This window comes from Phacochoerus africanus, chromosome 8 (genome assembly GCF_016906955.1).
Source record: "Phacochoerus africanus isolate WHEZ1 chromosome 8, ROS_Pafr_v1, whole genome shotgun sequence".
NCBI lineage: Eukaryota > Metazoa > Chordata > Mammalia > Artiodactyla > Suidae > Phacochoerus > Phacochoerus africanus.
This window is the reverse complement of record NC_062551.1, coordinates 95,265,541-95,286,929: the sequence shown is the minus strand read 5'-3', so window position 1 is coordinate 95,286,929 and position 21,389 is coordinate 95,265,541. Positions and strand designations below refer to the sequence as shown.

The 21,389-nt window shown below is 44.5% G+C and overlaps 1 protein-coding gene across 1 annotated transcript in view; it reads left to right on the top strand.

Moving 5' to 3' along the window:
• The first annotated feature begins 10,582 nt into the window (after positions 1-10,582).
• TRIT1 (tRNA isopentenyltransferase 1) overlaps positions 10,583-21,389 on the top strand; it is a 45,887-nt gene continuing 35,080 nt past the window's right edge. Inside the window, exon 1 of the mRNA XM_047793495.1 lies at positions 10,583-10,764. Coding sequence (XP_047649451.1) covers positions 10,591-10,764 — 174 coding nt within the window. The 5' untranslated portion in view covers positions 10,583-10,590. The remainder of the gene's footprint in view (positions 10,765-21,389) is intronic.

Sequence of the window (21,389 nt, the reverse complement as noted above, 5' to 3'; positions counted from 1 at the left end):
AATCCTGCCTTACGGCTGAGACCTAGGTACATTGCTTACTTGCATTCCTATGGAGCCTGAGTTGAGTCCAAAAGCTACTATAAATTCCTCACATTAACAAGAGTTCCCTTGTGGTTTAGTGGTTTTAGGATCTGGCGCTGCCACTGCAGTGGCTTGGGTCATTGCTGTGGTGCAGGTTCAATTCCTGGCTCAAGAGATTCTACATGACGCAGGAGTTTCTGTTGTGGTTCAGTGGTTAATGAATCTGACTAGGAACCATGAGGTTGTGGGTTGGATCCCTGGCCTTGCTCAGTGGGTTAAGGATCTGGTGTTGCCATGAGCTGTGGTGTAGGTCGAAGACAAGGCTTGGATCCTGCGTTGCTGTGGCCCTGGCATAGGCTGGCAGCAACAGCTCCGATTCAACCCCTAGCCTGGGAACCTCCATATACCACAGGAGTGGCCCTAGAAAAGACAAAAAGCCAAAAAAAAAAAAAAAAGATTCTACTCGACGCAGGCACAGCCAAAAAATAAAAAAGATTCCTTACATTTATAAAGTGACCATCACAACCTGAAAAGTTAGCAACACCTGCCACTTGGTACTGGAGCTCAGAGAGGTTTCCTGCTCAAGGTCACAGAACAAAATCAGAATCCCCAGCCCACTTTCCTGTCAGGCAAACTTACCAGTCAACCTCCACTGTTCCTAGGTCACCAAACCCAGGTGATAGAGAGGCTGTTTAATAAAAACAGACTTGGGCTACTGGGAATCTTTTCTTACAGCTTCATTTCCCTCTTTTAGTTATAGTCTCTCTGTTCCCAGTGTGTTCATCCTTCTGGTTTTTTAGTTTGGTTTTGTTTGTTTGTTTGTTTGTTTTAGGGCTGCACCTGTGGCATATGGAAGTTCCCAGGCTAAGGGTTGAACCCAAGCTGTAGCTACCGGCCTATACCACAGCCAAAGCCACGCCAGATCGGAGCCAGGCCTTCGACCTACACCACAGCTCATGGCAATGCCAGATCCCTGACCCACTGAGAGAGGCCAGGGATTGAACATGCATCCTCATGGATGCTAGTCAGATTCTTTTCTGCTGAGCCGCGATGGGAACTCCTCATCCTTCTGTTTTGAGGCCATTTGTCAAGAAAGTAATTTGAAGGGGTTCTCTCCCTTTACTAGATCTTGAAAGAATTCACAGGTCCTCAATAAAATAGCAGGGACTCCTAGGTACAGGTACTAACACCCACACTAATATTGTTTCACTTTATCTTTTTTTTTTTTTTTAATGGCTACACCCATGGCAAATGGAAGTTCCTTGACCAGGGATTGAATCTGAATCCGAGCCTCAGCTATGCTGTGACAATGCCAGAGCCTTTAACCCACTGCACCAGGCCAGGGATGGAACCCATGCCTTCACAGTGTCCCAAGTCACTGCAGTCCAATTCTTAACCCACTGCACCACAGCAGGAACTCCCGTTTTACGTTTCTTAATTTTCACAATAACCTGGAGAACAGGGTGGAGTCAGCCCCATTCCATAGGTGAGCAAACTGAAGTTTAGAGGCATTTGTCTGAGCCCAGACTGCTAGTACCAACTGGCTGACTCTAAGCTTCAGCTCCTCTGAGTCTGACACTGCTGAGAAAGGAGTGGGGGGAAAAAAGGCATCTCCTTGGGGGAAGGGAGGGTGCTTCTGGAATGTGAAGTATTTTAAGCTCCTTCCTAGCTCACTTCTGCAGACTCCTACCTCTATCTTTGTCTGAAAATAGCCAGAAGTTTATTCCTGGATTTCAGAGAGCAATTTCCACAAATTAGGTTTCCCCTGAATAGTACACCTAAGGGCCTAGGTGCCCAGCTTGGGGACGTGGATGCAGACACTCAGGGACAGCTGAGAAGCCACACTTGGCGTGGAAAAGAAAGGCCATCCTCTCCATTAGCCAATCAAAGGCTAAACTGAGTGCTTAACTCCTGCCTCCACTGGCAGTTATTTTGGGGAACTGAGACAGGTTGAACTACCTTAGAAGTGCTGAATTTGTCTTAAGAGCCCCTGGGGTCAGGATATTTTAGAATGGGCACTGTAGGAGAATGGGTGGGGTAGGGATGGCTTTGTTGATCTGGAAAGAGATAGGGAGCATGAGAGAGGATTCTAAGGATAAGATAACCAATTGGGAGATGACTCGTGACTGGGAGGGTAGAGGGGAAGTGTCTAAATGTATCAGCTGGAGTTTCCTTGGGGTGTGGGCACTTCCACTTTAAGCTCAGTGGGCAGCTCTTCTTAATGTCTTTATGTAGAATTACTGCCAAAGATGGCGGCCCCATCGTGGCTCAGTGGTAACCAACCCCACTAGTATCCATGAGGACTTGGGTTCAATCCCTGGCCCTGCTCAGTGGGTTAAGGATCTGGTGTTACCGTGAGCTGTGGTGTAGGTTGCAGACACGGCTTGGATCTGGCATTCCTGTGGCTGTGGTATAGGCTGGCAGCTGCAGCTCTGATTCAACCCAGAGCCTGGGAACTTCCATATGCCGTGGGTGCAGCACTGAAAAAAAGAACCACTGCCAGAGGGATCAGCCCTATTAAGGCTACCATTCTTTTGTCGAGGAAATCTAAACATGTTCTTAAGTCTCTAATTAAGTGGGTTATTAAACAATTAGACTCAGTGCCAGGAGTTCAGTAGGTGCCCAGGAAGTAAGTGCTGGATCACCTCCAAACTTGTGGGAAGCAGGAGGGGTAAGGATTCTCCCACACCAACAGCTTTGTGACCTGGGACAAATTATTAACCTCTCCCAGCCCCAGCTTCCGCATCTGTAAAATAGGTATAAATCATAGCACGTGCTTCTTTGGGTTGTTGTGAGCAATATTAAGTGCTCAGTAAATGATTAGTATTATTTAAACCATTTAACAAGGCCCACCTAGAATACAGATTAGTCATATGTGAAAGGTGATAGAAAGAACTGGTAAAATGAGAAGTCTTCCTAGGTGTATTTAAAGTCATCTGGAATGAATATATTAATGCCTTGAGAGGCAGTAAATCATCATGGAAGGAGTAGCCAGGGTTTGGGGAGACTGAGATGAGCAGAGGAGGAAAGGAGGGCAAAGACCTGAGCCTCTGACTGGTCCATGGCATCCCATGACCCATGGCAGGCCCGAGCAGTGGGTCTGTGATGCTGCTGCACAAATGAGCCCTCCATTTGTCCTTACTGGGCACTGTAGTGTCTTCAGACTGACCTGGAGTCAGTGAATCCGTGCAGTCATTAAACCTTCTGATGCCTATTTTGCTCAGGCAGTGGTTCTCCAACATGAATGGGCCTTAAAAATACACCCATCGGGAGTTCCCGTCGTGGCGCAGTGGTTAACGAATCCGACTAGGAACCGTGAGGTTGCGGGTTCGGTCCCTGGCCTTGCTCAGTGGGTTAACGATCCGGCGTTGCCGTGAGCTGTGGTGTAGGTTGCAGACGCGGCTCGGATCCTGCGTTGCTGTGGCTCTGGCGTAGGCCGGTGGCTACAGCTCCGATTCAACCCCTAGCCTGGGAACCTCCATATGCCGCGGGAGCGGCCCAAGAAATAGCAACAACAACAAAAGACAAAAGACAAAAGACAAAAAAAAAAAGAATACACCCATTGGAGTTCCCACTGTGGTGTAGCAGCTTAAGAACCCGACTAGTATCCATGAGGATGCGGGTTCGATCCCTGGCCTTGCTCACTGGGTTAAGGATCTGGTGATGCTGTGAACCATGGTGTAGGTCACGGATGCAGCTCAGATCTGGCTGTGGAGTAGGCCTGCAGCTGCAGCTCTGGCTGGACCCCTAGCCCAGGAACTTCCATATGCTGTGGGTGTGGCCCTAAAAAAAAAAAAGAAAAGACTCTATCCACCCCCAAAACCCTAATGCAGTAGGTCAGGCCAGAAATCTATATTGCTGAGAAGCAAGCAAGCAGGGAGGTGGACTCCTGAAGTCACATTTAGAAAAACACTGGAGGAGTTCCTGTCGTGGCGCAGCAGAAACGAATCCAACTAGGAACCATGAAGTTTCAAGTTTGATCTCTGGCCTCGCTCAGTGGGTTAAGGATCTGGTGTTGCTGTGAGCTGTGGTGTAGGTTGCAGACACGGCTTGGATCTGGCATTCCTGTGGCTGCGGTGTAGGCCAGCAGCTGTAGCTCCAATTAGACCCCTAGCTGGAAACTTCCTTGTGCCGCGGGTGCAGCCCTTAAAAAAAAAAAAAAAAAGAAAGGAAGAAAGAAAGAAAGAAAAAGAAAAACACTGACATAAGGGTTGGAGCCAGGTCCTGTGGAGATAAAAAAATACTTAAACAAGTGGCATAGTATAATGGTTAAGAACGAGGGCTTGGGGTTGCTACTACCTAAGTGATATTTGGGCAAATAAGTCAAACTCCCTGCATCCTAGAAGTTTCCTTCTTTTCTAAAAATGGATATAATATGAATACCTACCTCATAGGATTGGTGCAAAGGTTAAATAATTTATCACATGTAAAGCACTTAGAATGATGCCTGTCACATGGTAAGAGCAATGATCTATGAAGCGATGGTTTCTTATGGAAGCTTATGAGCGTGCAAACATGACACAAAATAAGGCAATATTGTCTCTGAAGAGAGCTGCAAGCCTCAGAAGAGGAAGCAAACCTTTTGGAGTCATCCAGAAAGTTCTTGTTAGAAATACTGTGACTTCAACTGGAACTAGAAGTCCCGGCAGCATTTGGCTAAGAGGAAGGTGTTCTGGGCTAAGGGGGTAGCTTTGGGGAAGAGAGGGCTGGGAAAGTTGTGTGGAATCTGGGGAAAGGGGAGGAATCTGGTCTGAAGGCTGAGTGGTCTTCATTTTACAAAACCAGAGGGACTGCTCTCAATTTCGAAGAGGATCCTTTCAACAGCCGACATCCTCTGTGACTCTTTGAAATAGGGAAGTCAGGAAAAGAAACTGATTGTGGTTTGGGACACAATGAGATTGAGGTGATGGGGTCATCCAAAATAGAGCACCCAACAGGAAGTGGGAAATGTGACATTAAAGCTTTAGAAAGGGGGTTGAAATGAAGATACAGATTTGAGACTCATCAAGATACAAAGCTGATGAAGGCCCACAATCCCAAGCCACAAGAAAGAGAAAGGGCCAGAGAAGTAGAGCAGAGGGCTTGAAGGAGCCATGAGATGAGAACCCGAAAGAACCTCTGATAGCTCTGCATCTTTCTCCCTTTTGCACCTCCCAAATTTGATTTAGTACCCTTTTGGGGATCCCTGTGCACGTGCAGGCCCCCTTGGAGATCTGGGAAGGCAGGGAGTGGGCTCCCTTTGAGAACACTCTGGTGAGCTCTGGAGCAAACTCTGTAACACAACTTTAGGTGTTGCATAAACCCTACCACATGCTGAGCTCTACTCTCTTCTTCCTCTCCCTTGTTTTAAGCCATTCTGAGGCTCCCAGATTTGAACTGGTTAATCACCACTGGAAACAATGCTGGAAACAGCAAATCACCAGACCAATGGAAGGTGTTGCAGCTGCGGTTACTCACAGGCACTGTACTGGGTTGTATATTGTTCCCACTAAATTCATGATTATCCAGAACCTGTGAGTGTGACCTTATTTGGAAATAGGATCTTTGCAGATATGATCAAGTTAAGATGAGGTCACCCTGGATTTCACGGTGAGCCCTGATCCAATGACTGGTGTTCTAAAGAGAGGAAATGTGGACAGAGATGCACAGCAGAGAAGATGGCCATGTGACATAGGTGGGATTGGAGTCATGCTGCCATAAATCAAGGAATGCCATGGAGGATTTCCCGTCCTGGCATAGCAGAAACGAATCTGACTAGGAACCATGAGGTTGCGGGTTCGATCCCTGCACTCGCTCAGTGGGTTAAGGATCTGGTGTTGCTGTGAGCTGTGGTGTATGTAGGGTGTAGACTCGGCTTGGATCTGGCATTGCTGTGGCTGTGGTGTAAGCCGGCAGCTGTAGCTCTGATTAGACCCCTAGCCTGGGAACATCCACATGCCAAGAGTGTGGCCCTAAAAAGGCGGAAAAAAAAAAAAAAAAGGGAATGCCATGGATTCCCAGCACACACCAGAAGCTAGAAGAGGCAGGGAAGGACTGAATCTTCCCTAGAGGAAGCATGGGAATATGGCCCTACTCATACCTCGATTTGGGGCTTCTGGACTCCATAACTGTGAGAGAGTACATTTCTGTTGTTTTAAGCTACCTGGTTTGCAGTTGTTTGCTACAGTAGCCCTGGGAAACAATTATAGGCACCAAGTTCATCATGAAATATTCCTTCAGGAAACATCTGTTCCTTGGACTGCCTAATTAGGATGTAGGTCGGGCTGCAAAGACTTGAGTTGTACCAAAAAGCTAGTGTCTGTCTTTGACTCAGCTCTTACCTTGGCAACAGATGTTTCAGGCTTCCCGTGGCACATTCCTCCTCTTGTCCTGTTTGTCACAGCATCCTCTAGAACTCCAAAAAGTTCAAACTTTCTGGGGGCTCCACATTGTTTTTTGGCTTTTTGGCTGTGCTCGTGACATGTGAGAGTTCCAGACAAGGATTGAAACGGCGCCACAGCAGTGACCCTGAGCCATAGCAGTGACAGTGCTAGATCCTTAACCACTAGGCCACTAGGGAACACCCTGATGCTCCACTTTGAATGAACCTTCTACTCTAATGGCTTCAGCTTTACCTTCTCCCTAAATTTTTTTTTTTTTTTTTGGTCTTTCTGCCTTTTCTAGGGCCGCTCCCGCAGCACATGGAGGTTCCCAGGCTAGGGGTCTAATCAGAGCTGTAGCCACTGGCCTACGCCAGAGCCTCAGCAACATGGGATCAGAGCCACATCTGTGACCTACACTACAGCTCATGGCAACACCGGATCGTTAACCCACTGAGCAAGGCCAGGGGTCGAACCTGCAACCTCATGGTTCCTAGTCAGATTCGTTAACCACTGAGCCATGACTGGAACTCTCTCCCTAAAAAAATTTTAAGTAAATTATTTGAAGTATACAGAGGATAGGAAATAACAACACCAATGGGTCATCACCTAGACTTCCCCTCTATCTTTCTGCACTTCTCACTTTCTCCTTTTCTGTCATCTTCCCATGCTCATCCCACCCCACACACTGCTCTCAATTTCCTAAAGAAGGTGAGACAACCTAGAGGTTGCCCAGGCTGACTACATATCTGCCCCTAGGGTATGGCACACACACACCCCAAGGGTAACAATAGTTGGCTAACTGTGGACTTTCATAAGGGCAGGCAAGGAGTTCCCATTGTGGTGCAGTGGTTGATGAATCCGACTAGGAACCATGAGGTTTCAGGTTCGTTCCCTGCCCTTGCTTAGTGGGTTAAGGATCTGGCGTTGCCATGAGCTGTGGTGTAGGTTGCAGATGCAGCTTGGATCCTGTGTTGCTGTGGCTGTGGTGTAGGCCAGCGGCTACAGCTCCGATTCAACCCCTGGCCTGGGAACCTCCATGTGCTGTGGGAGCGGCCCCAGAAAAGGCAAAAAGACCAAAAAAAAAAAAAAGAAAGAAAAAAAGGGCAGCCAAGAATGATTATCTTCCGAGTAACTTGACTCTTCTTTAGTACTTTATTCCTGCATTTTAGATATGTTCTTCCAGACCAAAACTATCCCAGTGTTTTTGCCTCTTAAACTAGAATTAAAAAATTTAAAAAAAAATTTTGGCCATGCCTGTGGCATACAGAAATTCCTAGGCCAGGGAGTAAATCTGCACTGTAGCAATGACCCAAGCCACAGCAGTGACAATGCTGGATTCTTAACGGCTAGGCCACCAGGGAACTCCTAAACTAGAATTTCTTTTACCCCAAATAATCTGTAAGCAGTGGAATATTTATTATTTATTTGTCTTTTTTTTTTTTTTTTTTGTCATTTTAGGGCTGTACCCATGGCACATGGAGGTTCCCAGGGCTAGGGGTGGAATTGGAGCTGTAGCAGCAGGCCTATGCCACAGCCACGCCACGCCAGATCCGAGCCGTGTCTGCAACCTACACCACAGCTCACAGCAACGCCAGATCCTTAATCCACTGAGTGAGGCCAGGGATTGAACCTGTGTCCTTATGGATGCTAGTCAGATTCGTTTCCACTGAGCCACCAGGGGAACTCCTAAGCAGTGGAATATGTTGAAGATGGGCTTCCTTATCTTCCACCTCTAGATATACACACAGACTTTAAGGGAGAGTTATCTTTCAGAATAGGTTGAGATGCTTCCTATCTGGCCTCATACAAGGCAGAGAAGGATCAGAGCTAATACTTGGGCATGACTACAACTGGCTTTCCTGACTCCCTTTTGTCACCTTTTGTCTCCTTATTACTCCACCAAGCTTCCTATTAGAGGGTTTTATGTTGTTTTTAAAAAATACTCATTAACTCCTAATCATAGACTTGAATTTCCCAATTTTCTCTTGAAGTTCATCTCTCCAATTAGGATTTCAAGTTACAGGTTATCTTTCAGGAACAATTTTTAGTATAATTTAAAGTTGAGAATATCATTAGGGAGACAGAGGTACAAATAAAATAGCCTAAAGGTATTAAAAACATGCTTCCATTCTCCTTTGGTGGGGTTGGCAGAATTACCATGAATGGAAATGGTACGATTTTTCTTCTTACTTCTCTTAATTTATTTTGGACCACAGGCTCCATTCTGATTTAGGAGTCTTTCCTGCTCAGTATTTCAGTGATAATTCTCCCCATGGTCTACAGGATCCCTGTTCTCTTTGTTTCTATAGCAACAGTCCTGTGTTGCTTGGCTAGAAGCAATTTTCTGCTGCTATGGTGAAGCCCCATTTTTTCATTCCTTACTCCCCAGTTGCCTTGGTAACCAGCCTCTCCCTCTTCTGGTCTCTCAGTGGTAAATTCCACCTCCCTCTGTTTCTCTCTCTCTTGTAACAGTCACCTGGTCATGACTTGGACAGTGCTTTCCCATCGTGAGTGAGCCTACCCTGTCATGGTCAGATTGTCATCATGAAATTAGCCTCCCTTTTGCTTTATTTGCATCATTTCTCCAGCCTGCCTTCTGTCTGATGGTTGTCATGGTAACCATACCCTCGGAAAATCTCCAGGCAAAGGTTCTACAGTTAACAACCATCATGTGAGAGTGTCTGCCAATATGTGGCCACACATCTCGATTTTAAAACTAGCCCCAGGCGGTTAGCACAAATTGGAGAGAACAAGGCTTTTGATCAAAGCAGGCTGGATTGAGAAAAGGAGGACCCTGGGATACATGGACTACAAGGTTTAGGCTGGGTCTGCAAAAGTGGCCGTTACGCCAATGGTGATCCAAATGTTTGAGAAATGTATTTATTGGCAATCATTCCAGGCAGGTCTGTCATATACTGTAAACATTCAGGAGTGATTCCTTCCACCCAAGGGTGATAGGACTTGAGAGCTAGGCAGAGCCAAGTAGTAATCTCAGAGAGAAAGCAATTAGAACTCTTAAATTGGCTAACAAGGGGTTAGTAGAAAAGGTATTTCGGCACTTTTCACACGTTACTGAACATTTCTATGCCTTTAGGCTGCTGCTCTTACCTCTTTAGTGTGGCAGATGGGGTGTTACTATTATAATAATACAAAGTGTTCAACAAATGGTGGTTATTATGTGTTAGGGCATTGTAGCAAGCACTTTTCAGACATTACTTCATTTTCTCCTTATGGCAATCCGAGAGGTATTTAACAATGAGAAAACTGAGGCTAAGAGGTGAAGCTAATTGTGTGAAGTCATGCAGCTGATAAGTGGCAGTGTTGGGATTAGAACCTAGGTTCATCTGATTCTAAAGCCCTTTCTTTCCTTCCTCCCTTCCTTCCTCCCTCCCTCCCTTCCTTCCTCCCTCCCTCCCTTCCTTTCTTTCTGCCACCCCGAGGCACTCAGAAGTTCTCGGGCAGGGCTCGAACCCAAGTCACAGCAGTGACCAAAGCTGCTGCAGTGACAAGAATGGGTCTTTAACCTGCTGTACCACAGAAGAACTCCTTGTGGGTTGTTCACATGCTTGTTCTTTCTCTGTTTTCACCCCATCTCTTTTCTCCTTTTACCAAAGAGATGCAAAATTTTATTCTGCCCTCTGATTGTGTCTGAGCTTGAGTTTGGGATGAAAACATTAGAGCAGCCGCCCTTGCCTGAGAACTAGGCAGATCCAATCCTGGAGAACGCCACACCTCTGAGCTCATTGGCTTTAGCACTAGGTAGACAAGCCATTCTCTTCTCCATTAAAAATTGTTGGGTGTCTATTGCGTATCAGGTACTGCGCGAAGCACTGGAGATACAGCAATGACCTAGGCAGAATCTGTTCCTTGCCTTTTATAGGACAGTCTGGAGTGAAAGTCAGACAATAGACAAGAGGTCTGTGTAAATTTCATACTGTAAGCAGTCCTGTGAAGAAAAAGAACTGGGTGCCGTGAAAAAAGCATAAGAATAGATCTATTTTAGATACGACTAACATCCCCCACTTAAAAGACGAAGTAGTTGAGGTTCTCACAGCAGTTCGTTGATAGCAGTCACATCGGGAGCTTCAGAGCTTGGAAGCTTGTCCCCTTCGCTAGTCACCCTCCCTACCGTACCTGAGGTCCGCGCCTGCGCATTAACGGTTGCCATGGGGACAGCTGCTCCAGCGCAAGCGCAGACGTCTCTAAGATGGCGGCTGTGGCTGCTGCACGAGCAGTGTCTGTGGGCCCGGGGCTCCGGGACCTGAAACGAACGCTGCCTCTTGTAGTGATTCTCGGGGCCACAGGGACGGGCAAATCTACCCTAGCGCTACAGCTAGGCCAGCGACTTGGCGGCGAGATCATCAGCGCTGACTCTATGCAGGTATGACAGTGCGGCTGTCCCCGGCCTGTGCAATCGGAGGCCGCGTGCAGGCCTCTGGCCGAATGGATACGCTTGGCGTGGTAGGGGGTGAACCCCGAGGCTTGTGGGGCGGCGGGGTGGGTGAAGGACGCCCAAAATGACCAGACGCCCACTCTGTGCCAGACGTCGTGCCAGGTGTTTCACGTCCATCATCCCATTTACTTTTTCACGACATTGCTGTTGGTTGTAGGTTATATTATCATCTCCATTTACTGATGCGGGAATTAACCTAGAGAGGTGAAAACGGTTATCTCCACGTCACGTAGCGAATACGTGGCGGAGATGGTATGTGAACCTACAAGGTTTACATATAGGCGTCCAGTAAATAACTTTTTGAATGAAAGTTATTCCTGAGCTTTTGCCATTTAGAGTTCCCAGGATAAATCAGTTACTATCTACGAGTCTCTGCTGAGGGAATGGAGCAGGGTCGATAGTCGGGAGACCTGGATTCTCGTCCTGAATCTGCCTTCGCCCACGTGACGTAAACATTGTTAACCATGGTTTGGGGGACGTTCTGTATCTGTGAAGTGGTGAAAATGCCACCTACCTCACAGGGCTGTAATGCTTCATAAGTGAGATCACGCGAGTTAGAATGAGGAGCAAGGCGGCCTGTCCTGAAAAAAGCCAGGAGTTCGATAAATGCGTGTTGCAACTGAGATTATTAACTTACTGACTGATGGGAGTCAGGAGGTTTTGCCCTCTTCCTTGAGCCACAGGGAGGCCCAGAAGGAGTGTAGTACACGTAACACCTGGCAGCATTTGTGCTCCAGTTGAGGGTGGTGACATTTGAGGTAAATATCTGATGGAGGAATTACAAGCACTGTTTGTTGAAGAGAATTTAGTTAAGAGTTTTCACAGAGTAAATGAGATGCTTAACCGGAAATGCCTGGTGCTGAACCTAACACCTGATAGGTACTCAACAGGAGGGGCAGTCCTTCTTCCCACTGTACCCCATAAGCCTCCAGGCATGGTTTCTACTCTCATTAATTCATTTGGGGGCACAGCCATCAGCACACTTCAGATGATTAGGATAATTCAACAAATATTTTTTCGAAACCCCTACTTTGTGCAACTTCTACTTTTTTCTTTTCTTTTTTGGCTGCTCCTTGGTATATGGAGTTTTCAGGTCAGTGATCAAGTCCATGCCACAGTTTGTGACCTATGCCGCAGCTGGGGCAATGCTGCATCCTTTAGCTCACTGTGCTGGGCTGGGGATCAGACCCGAGTCCTAGTACTGCAGAGACCCATCGATCCTATTATACTATAGTGGGAGTTCCTACTTTGTGCTGGCTTTGAGAGACAGGCTTTAGCTCAAATCCCAGCCATGTCTTTTAAAGATATGCAACTTCAGCCTGACCTCTTTGTGTCTTTGTTTCTTCTGTAAAATAGGAAAAATAAGATCAACAACGTAATCTTACTGTGATGATTAAACAAGATTAATAAATATGCGAAGTACTTAATATAATTTCAGGCATGTAGTAAGTGCTAAAAATATGATAGGTATTATTTTCTGCAAGGTCCACAAGACAAAATTGCAGTCTTCACAGAATCTAGCTAGTCCAGCTAAACATGAAACAAAGCAAGTTAATAAATGTTCAGACTAAGATATTAAATGATGCTTTGCAAGGTGTGGGGAGGGGAGAGACTACAAGTATTAGATTTTATGATAAACCATAGGATTTCTGAGAAGAGAGAAATCAGTGAAGGCTAATATAGTCATGGAAAGCTCTATCAAAAGAGACTTGAAGGATAGGTGAATTTTGAATAGATGAGAAAGAAAGGCATTGTATCAAAGGAAGGAACATAAATGAAGATTTAGAAGGTGAAATGTGCTTAGTGTGAATGTAGGACAGTGAAAGGAAATTATTCAACAGGTATCGTACATATTGTGGAATGGGGGATAAGTAACATGATGCAGTGTGTTAAGAAGCATTCATTGTGGAGTTATAAGGATCCAGCGTTGCCGTGAGCTGTGGTGTAGGTAGAAGACACGGCTTGAATCCCGCGTTGCTGTGGCTGTGGCGTAGGCCGGTGGCTACAGCTCCAATTAGACCCCTAGCCTGGGAACCTCCACATGCCGCAGGGGCGGCCCTAGAAAAGATGACAAAAAAAAAAAAAAAGAGAAGCATTTATTGTAAGCACTATTATGATAAATTGGGTTTGGGGGCAGGTGAGAGGGGCATACAAAAGTAGCCAAGAATGTAGTAATAATAGATCTTTGGCCTGACTTCAGACTTGAGTAATATTATATAGGTTTCAGTAAGATGGTATTTTACTGACGATACCTAAGGTCCATCCCAGGAGTTCCCTGGTGGCTCAGTGAGTTAAGGATCTGGCATTGCTTGCAGCTGTGGCATAGGTTGCAGCTGCGACTTGGATTCGATCCCTGACCCCCAGGAACTTCCATATGCTTCGAGTGTAGCAGAAAAAGAAAAAGGGGTCCATTCCAGTCTTTTTTTTTTTTTTTTTAAAGGGCTACACCCTTGGCATATGGAAGTTCCCAGGCTAGGGGTCCAATCAGAGCTGCAGCTGCTGGCCTGTGCCACAGCCACAGCAACACCAGATCCAAGCCTTGTACACAGCTCACAGCAACACCAGATCCTTATCCCACTGAGCAGGGCCAGGGATCAAACCCACATCTTCATGGATACTAGTCGAGTTCATTACTGCTGAGTCACAATGGGAGAACTCCCATCCCAGTCTTAATGTTCTAAAATTGCTATAATTCTGAGTTGATGTGCTAGTGAATAGAAGGGAAGAGAAAGATGTAACATTCTGGGTGGTAACATGTTAGTATGAGTTGGTCACTGATGGGCAAGAAGACAGCAGTGCATGCAGTTATGTGCCTGGAAGAGTATGATGAGCCTGGAAGTCAGATCTGGCGGGCACAGGGGAGGGTGGCAGCAGGACATTGATAAGGAAGGTCTCGTGGATATGTGGAGAATGCAACAAATATGATCCCACTTTAGGACTCTTACACTCAGAGGTTTCCTCTGCTTGGTGGGCCTCTTCCCCTCTGTAAGCATGTGGCTTGCTTCCTCTCTTTGTTCAGATCTTTATTTGGATGTCACCTTATCTAGGCCTTCTCTAACTGTCCTGTTTAAAACAACACATTGTTACTCCCTGTTTCCCCCTCCTCCTCGTATACTACAATAGTCCTTGTCAGGCAAATGTTCTCAAGAAAACATCTTAATTTTACATCCTTTTTTTTAAGTAAGTTAGTGAGTTCTAACAATAGGAATGGTTCTAGCAATAGGAATGGTTATAGCTTTGTAATTGTTATCTTTTATTCAGAAATGTTTCTTTACTCATAGTGTTGTACCATAAGGTTGAGCTTGCTAGAGGTCTTGCCTGCTGTAAAGTAGGCCACATCAGTTAGATACTAGATACTGTGCCTTGTGTAGTGCTGATGATATGGTAGATCCTTAACATTTGATGAAATATTTGTTGACCTGTCTTATTAAGACGGCACATGATAATCCATTTAGATTCTTCCTGTGGTTGCAAACTAGAGTATGAGAATTAAATTTCTTTCATCCATGGGATGCCATGAGGATTGATTAATGTATGAAAAACACTTTGAAGATAATTGTGCTTTCTGAATTGGTTATAGGTTGTTTCATTTTGATTATACCTTGGATATTCATAACATTTCCTCTTGGACCCACTGGAAAGCTTTGACCTTTGATTTTTACTTTTCAGTTCAAATAATGAAATAAAGTATTGTTGCCACATTGATTGTGTGGGTGTACACAGTTCTTCAGTTTTCTACCTTTGCTCACCATGCCCATGTAGGGTAGTGCTATGGTTGTTTTTTTTTTTTTTTTGCCAATGGAAAAAGATGATACTTTTCAGTGACTTGTGGTTGAATCAGAAAATTTTTGGTAAGCATATGAACAAATGACATCCCATTTTTTTTTTTTTTTTTTTTTTGCTTTTTAGGGCTGCACGCATGGCATACGGAAGTTCCTGGGCTAGGGTTCAACTCAGGGTTGCAGTTCTGGCCACAGCCATAGCAACTCGGGATCCGAGCCCCATGTGTCACCTACATCACAGCTCGTGGCAATGCTGGATCCTTAACCTGCTGAGCGAGGCCAGGGGATCAAACCCTCATTCTCATGGATACTAGTTGGGTTCATTACTGCTGAGCCACAATGGGAACTCCCCTTTTTTTTTTTAATTCTTTTTTTTTCTTTTTGGCCATGGGATGTGGAAGTTCCCTGGCCAGGGATTGAACCCATGATGCCACAGCCGAAACTCAAGCTGCTGCAGTGACAATGCCAGATTCTTGACCTGCTATGCCACAAGAGAACTCCATGACACTTTTTTTTTAATGGCGCACCTGCAGCATATGGAAGTTCCCAGGCCAGGGATTGAATCTGAACCACTTCTGCGACCTAAACTGGATCCTTTAACCTCTCCTGTGCTGGGCTGGGGATGGAACCCGAGCCTCCACAGCAACCTGAGCTGCTGCAGTCAGATTCTTAACCCACTGCACCATGGTGGGAACTCCTCCATGACTTTTTTTTTTAAGTTTTTAAATTATAGTTGATTTATAGTGTTCTGTCAATTTTTGCTATACAGCAAAATGACCCACTTACACATACATACATTTTTTCTCACATTATCTTTTGTCATGTCTCCATGACATTCTTTTTTTTTTTTTTTTTTGCTTTATAGGGCCGCACCCGTGGCATATGGAGATTCCCAGGCTAGGGGTCCAGTCGGAGCTGTAGCCGCCGGCCTGTGCCAGAGCCACAGCAACACAGGATCCGAGCCGTGTCTGCGACCTACACCACAGTTCACGGCAACGCCAGATTCTTAATCAGAAGCAAGGCCAGGGATCGAACCCGCAACTTCATGGTTCCTAGTCGGATTCGTTAACCACTGAGCCACGATAGGAACTCCTCTCCATGGCATTCTTAATGTTGGAGTTAATCTGTTTCTTAAAGAACATTTTCAGTTTCAATTAAATCCACAGTCATAATAATAACTTTGTATAGCACTGTTATAAAATGCTTACATCTGCTTTTTTATCCTCGCAATAAATTTATGATAGATATTATAATCAATTCACAGTTAAGAAAACAGATCCAAGGTCTTACAATAAGTAGCAGACCTAGAGTTGGACATGGATTTCTATTTCTATGCCCAGTGCCTTATCTGTATCCAAAGTTATCATCCCTTTTAGATGAGGCAGGAGCTGTGGGATTCAATCATTAGAGAGTATTTAACTTCTGTTGCACCTTCACAGGAATGTGCTACATTTTGATCAGTCTATAAAATGTATTTTCCTTTCTTTCTCTTTTTGTTGGCCATGCCCAAGGCATGTGGAAGTTTTCAGGCCAGGGATGAAACCCATACCACAGCAGTGACAACACCAGATCCTTAGCCCACTGAGCCACCAGGGAACTCCAGTATAAAATGTATTATCATATTGTGAATCTTAGTGTGGATTCATAGTCGTGTCTTTTGAGTTGAGTGTTGAGCTGAGTCGTGGCCACATGAGGCATTGCTTAGGAGACTAAAACTTAACTGCAGCTGAGATATAATTTAATGTCAGTAATTTGATAATATCAAACTGAGAGTGTTTACTGGAACAGAGGGGAAATTAGGCCTTGTGGAGAAGCTAGACAGGACAGTATATTTCCTTGTCCTAAGAGCCACACAGACCAAAGGGTTACCAAATGAAAGTGTGGCAATTAGGAAGTTTTTCAAGTTTTCAAATTGCTCTTTCTAAAAACCAATATTTGAATTTTAATAATCCTTTTTGGAATGCTGCTCAGAATTTTGTATTTCAGAAGTGTATCAGTAACCCAAAAAGGATTGTATAACACTACCTCAAATCTTAAAATTGGGGGCTTCCCTTCATGGCTCAGCAGTATCCTGAGTTAGTATCCACGAGGACAAGAGTACGATCCTTGCCCCGCTCAGTGGGTTAAGAACCCGCGTTGCTGTGAGGTGCATTTAGTTTGAAGATGTGGCTTGGATTCTGAGTTGCTGGGGCTGTTGGTGTAGGCCAGCAGCTGCAGCTCCAATTCAACCCTTAGCCTGGGAACTTCCACGTGCTGCAGGAGCAGCCTTAAAAAAATGAAAAAAAAAAAAAAATCTTGAATTGTCTTGCACCTCATGCTTTTGTCATCTCTTCGTCCTACCTTAACTGTAGGGTCATCCCAAGGCAATCCCAGCAGGGCAGTTCCCATCAGGGAAAGGTGCTTGTTTTTATAAACATAGAAGAAGTAAGTGCTCTAAGTATCGAGGTAACTTCTTTGAGGTAAAACCACAATGGGGTGTTAAGGATAGTGTGTCTAGGGTGATAATATTGTCATGAAACCTGATAGACAGTGGCTTGCTTCTGTAACCACGCACGAACTGTGGTCCTGCCTGGCCTCTTGCTTCTCATTCTTGTTTGAATGGTTTGAGTGGTTTGTTGAGTGGGAAGTCAGAACCAACTCTCTGAGGGATGCCTTGCTCAGGGACCTCCGCTGGGCTTAACTCTGGGTTTTTTCATGGAAGGTCTGACAAAAGTGAGAAACAACAATTGTGTTTAATTTTCTGAGTTTTCCAAACCCCATTTTCACAAACCGGAGCAGCATAAATATTTTCGGCTAGCAGTAAGAGTCTCAATTCAAGGAGGCACAGGTAATACAATTCCTGTTTTCCAGGATGGAAAAACTGAGGTAGAGAAAGATTAAAGAGTGGACTAGAGATCATACTGCAAGACAGTTGCACACCTGGGAATTGGATCTGGGTCTTGTAACTCATGTAGTGTCTGATATATTGTGGGAAGGTGATACTGAAGGTCTACTTTTCAGTCTCTTTTTCTTGGCCTGTCAGCTCAAGGTACAATGAATGCATCGCCTTCAGTAACTGGATGAAACATTGTACTGAGAAATTTGGAGGCACTTGCCAAAAGATGTACAATGAGTGCCTAGAAATACAGACTACCAACTATATGCCCAGAGAAAATAAACCAAGTGTTCTCTTTGGGTTTGTAGAGATGAAGTCTAAGGCCTTGGTTCTTCAAATCCTGTGGAGAAGCAGTAGTCAGACATAGGCACACAGTTCCCGTGTGTTCGCCTAATCCTACAGGAGGAGAAGCAAGTTATTTTTGGCAGCCTGACTAGTAAGCAGGCTGTGTGTCATCTAATAAACGTTGAGTTCTGCATTCTTTTTGTCTGCTTTGGGGCATGATTGAGGAGCAGTGTTTTTTACCAAAGGACCACTTGTCTGAAAGCGCTCAAGGGAGCTCTGGGGTGCATGGGGGAGGGGTGCAAAAAAAGAGTTGAGATAGTGGATCACCGTGGCTTACAAGGACATGGAAATGAAAGTTAGGAGAACCTGTTAACTAGGAGAGATGAGGGCTGTCCAGAGTGTGCTTGCCACAACTGACAGAGGCAATCTTTTAAAATGACTGAGCCTGACAGGAGGCCAGAAGGAAATCTCAAAAATTTTGACTCATCTAAAATATATATGGTGATTTCTAGGTCCTTTGGTTCACCTCCATTGTGAATGAATTTGGTTTTCCTTTGGCTACAGTATTAAGCTTGGGTGGGTTATACATATGTATTCAGTTTTTAGCAGTTGTGGGAAGAACTGCTTTCCTTGTATCCGATCTCCTCTGTGATACAAGGAAAGAACAGCAACTACTGGCTAAATGGGAGACCACAGGAGTGCACAGATGGGACTAGCAGATTCGGACTTGCGAGGATTAGGTGCTGCCCTGATGTTTCAGTGCCCAGGGCAGGGTGTGGAAACAGCTCCACTTCCAAGAAAGAATATATGTTTGAGGGGTAAAAGTTATTTGGGGTATATGGGAATTCATCTGTGTGCTCTGTGTATACTCCAGTGTGGCTTAACCGAATTGGTTTGTGGTTTCTTGTGTAGTTTGTTGGATTCTTTAGATACATTTTGAATTAGACCAGGGTCCTGTTTACCTCTTTGCTTACCTTTGGGACTCCACTTGCTCACTCCTTCCTCATTATGGCAGCTAGAGTTCAAACTCTTACTACTGTACCCTGAATAACAATAATAACGCTGGGAATAATGATCATAATAAAACACATGCCAGGCAGTGTTCTAAAAGTTTAACGTATTATTTCGTTTAGTATCCTCACCACAACCTTATGAGGTAGGTGCTATTATTATCTTATCCCTACCAAAAATTACTTTCTTGAACCTCATCTCTGTGCTATTCTGTGTTTTTTCCTCCATCTTCCCCTATTTATTCATTCATCTTGCATCCCATTCTTTTCCTCTGTATCACTGTATACATTTTATCAGGCAGTGAAGGAAAAAGAACATTCCTGACAAAAGAGCGGCATGAGCAAAATAAAGGAAGAGTAAACGTGCATGATATGTTTCCAAGGAATGACTAGTAATTATCTGGCATAGAGGCTACTTGAGGGACAGTCGTCAGAGGTGAAACTAAAAGTATAAACCTTGGGAACAAATTGTAGAGGCCCTTGAGAGGGATGCCATGAGGTTTGGGATTTTAAACATGTGAGTGATAGAAAATCTACTTCATAAGGTGACTCTGATGTGGGTGGAGAGTGAGTTAGAGAGAGACAGTTTAGGATCCTGTTAGATTAGCCTGTGTGAGAGAGGCTGGAGTTGGGCTGTGGCTGGGAAAAAGAGGTCATCATTTTGACATTTTGGAGAGAGAACCAATAGGATTTTGGTTATAGAACTGGAAGCATAGTGAGAAAAAATAATGGAGAACGAATTCTTTCTGTGTTTGAAAAAAAGGTGACATGCTAGTTTAAAAAAATCCAAGTGATGCAGAAAAGTACAAAGGAAATATCACTGTAATCTTAGCATCCGGAGATAACCATTTTAACATTTTGTTGCACATCCTCCCAGACATTTTGTTTATGTATCTGTGCGCATGTGTATGTGTATTTTTTCAATTTTTAAAAATAGTGAAATACATATAAAACTTACCGTTGTAACCATTTATTTTTATTTTATTTTTTTTTTTTTTGCCTTTAGGGCTGCACCCATGGCATATGGAAGTTCCCAGGCTAGGGGTCCAGTCGGAGCTACATCTACTGGCCTATGCCACAGCCATAGCAACTCGGGATTTGAGCCTTGTCTGCGACCTACACCACAGTTTATGGCGACGCCAGATCCTTAACCCACTGAGCAAGGCCAGGGATTGAACCCACAACCTCACAGTTCCTAGTCAGATTCGTTCCCGCTGCACCACAATGGGAACTCTCCCATTGAAACCATTTAAACTGTAGAGTTCTATGGTTATTAAATACATTCATAATGTTGTATAACCATCACCTCCATCCATCTCCATAACTCTTTTCATCTTGTAAAACTGAAACTCTGTACTCATTATAGGCTAACTGTCCCTTCCTCCTTCCTTCAGCCTTGGCAACCACCATCCTGTATTCTATGTCTGTGGTTTTGACTGCTCTTAACTACCTCATATAAGTGGAATTATATAGTATTTGTCTTTTTTGTGACTTGCTTATTTCACTTAGCATCTGACAATTTACAAAATAGTTGACCAGCACAATTACTTAGCATAATATCCTCAAGGTTTATCCATGTGATGTGTTTTAGCATAAATTGTCTCATACATTTCATGCTGTTCTGTATCCTGCTTTTTTTCTCTTCACGATATTTTTTGGATATCTTTATGTGTTAATATATATAACTCTACATCAGTGGTCTCAGTCTGCGGGTAATTTTGTCCCCCAGGGGACGCTTGGCGTCTCTGAAGACGTTTTTGTTTTTTGTTTGTTCATTTTGAGTTTTTTTGTGTTTTTAGGGCCATACCCATGGCGTACGGAGGTTCCCAGGCTAGGGGTTGAATCGGAGCCGTAGTAGCCAGCCTGTGCCACAGCAGTACACATCCGAGCTGCATCTGTAACCTATACCGCAGCTTGTGGCAACACCAGATCCTTAGTCCATTGAGCGGGGCCTGGGATCCAGCCCACATCGCATGGATACTAGTCAGAGTTCTTAACCTGCTGAGCCACAATGGGAATTCCATGGAGATATTTTTGTTTGTAACAAATAGGAAAATGGGTTCCTGGCATGTAGTAGATAGAGACCAAGACTGCTGCACAACATCCTGATATGCATAAAAGAGCTCTTTACAGCAGGGAATTATCTGGCCCACAGCTGCATCAATGCCAGATCCAAGCCGAGTCTGCAGCCTACACCACAGCTCACGGCAATGGTGTATCCTTAACCCACTGAACGAGGCCAGGGATCGAACCCACAATGTCATAGTTGGATTTGTTTCTGCTGCGCCACGTTGGGAGCTCTTATTTTTGTTTTTTAAATTTTGGAGTAATTGTAGATTTACATAAGAGTGTCAAAGATACCACAGAGAGTTCTTATATATCCTTCACTCAGCTTCTTCTAAAGTTGACATCTTATATCATCATGGTACATTTATCAAAACTAAGAAATTGACGTAGGTACAATACTATTAACTAAACTGTAAACTGTATTTGGATTTCACCAGTTTTTCTACTAATGTTCATTTTCTGTTTCAGGATCCAGTCTGGGATACCATATTGCATTTACTCATGTCTCCTTCATCTCCTCTAATCTGTGAAAAT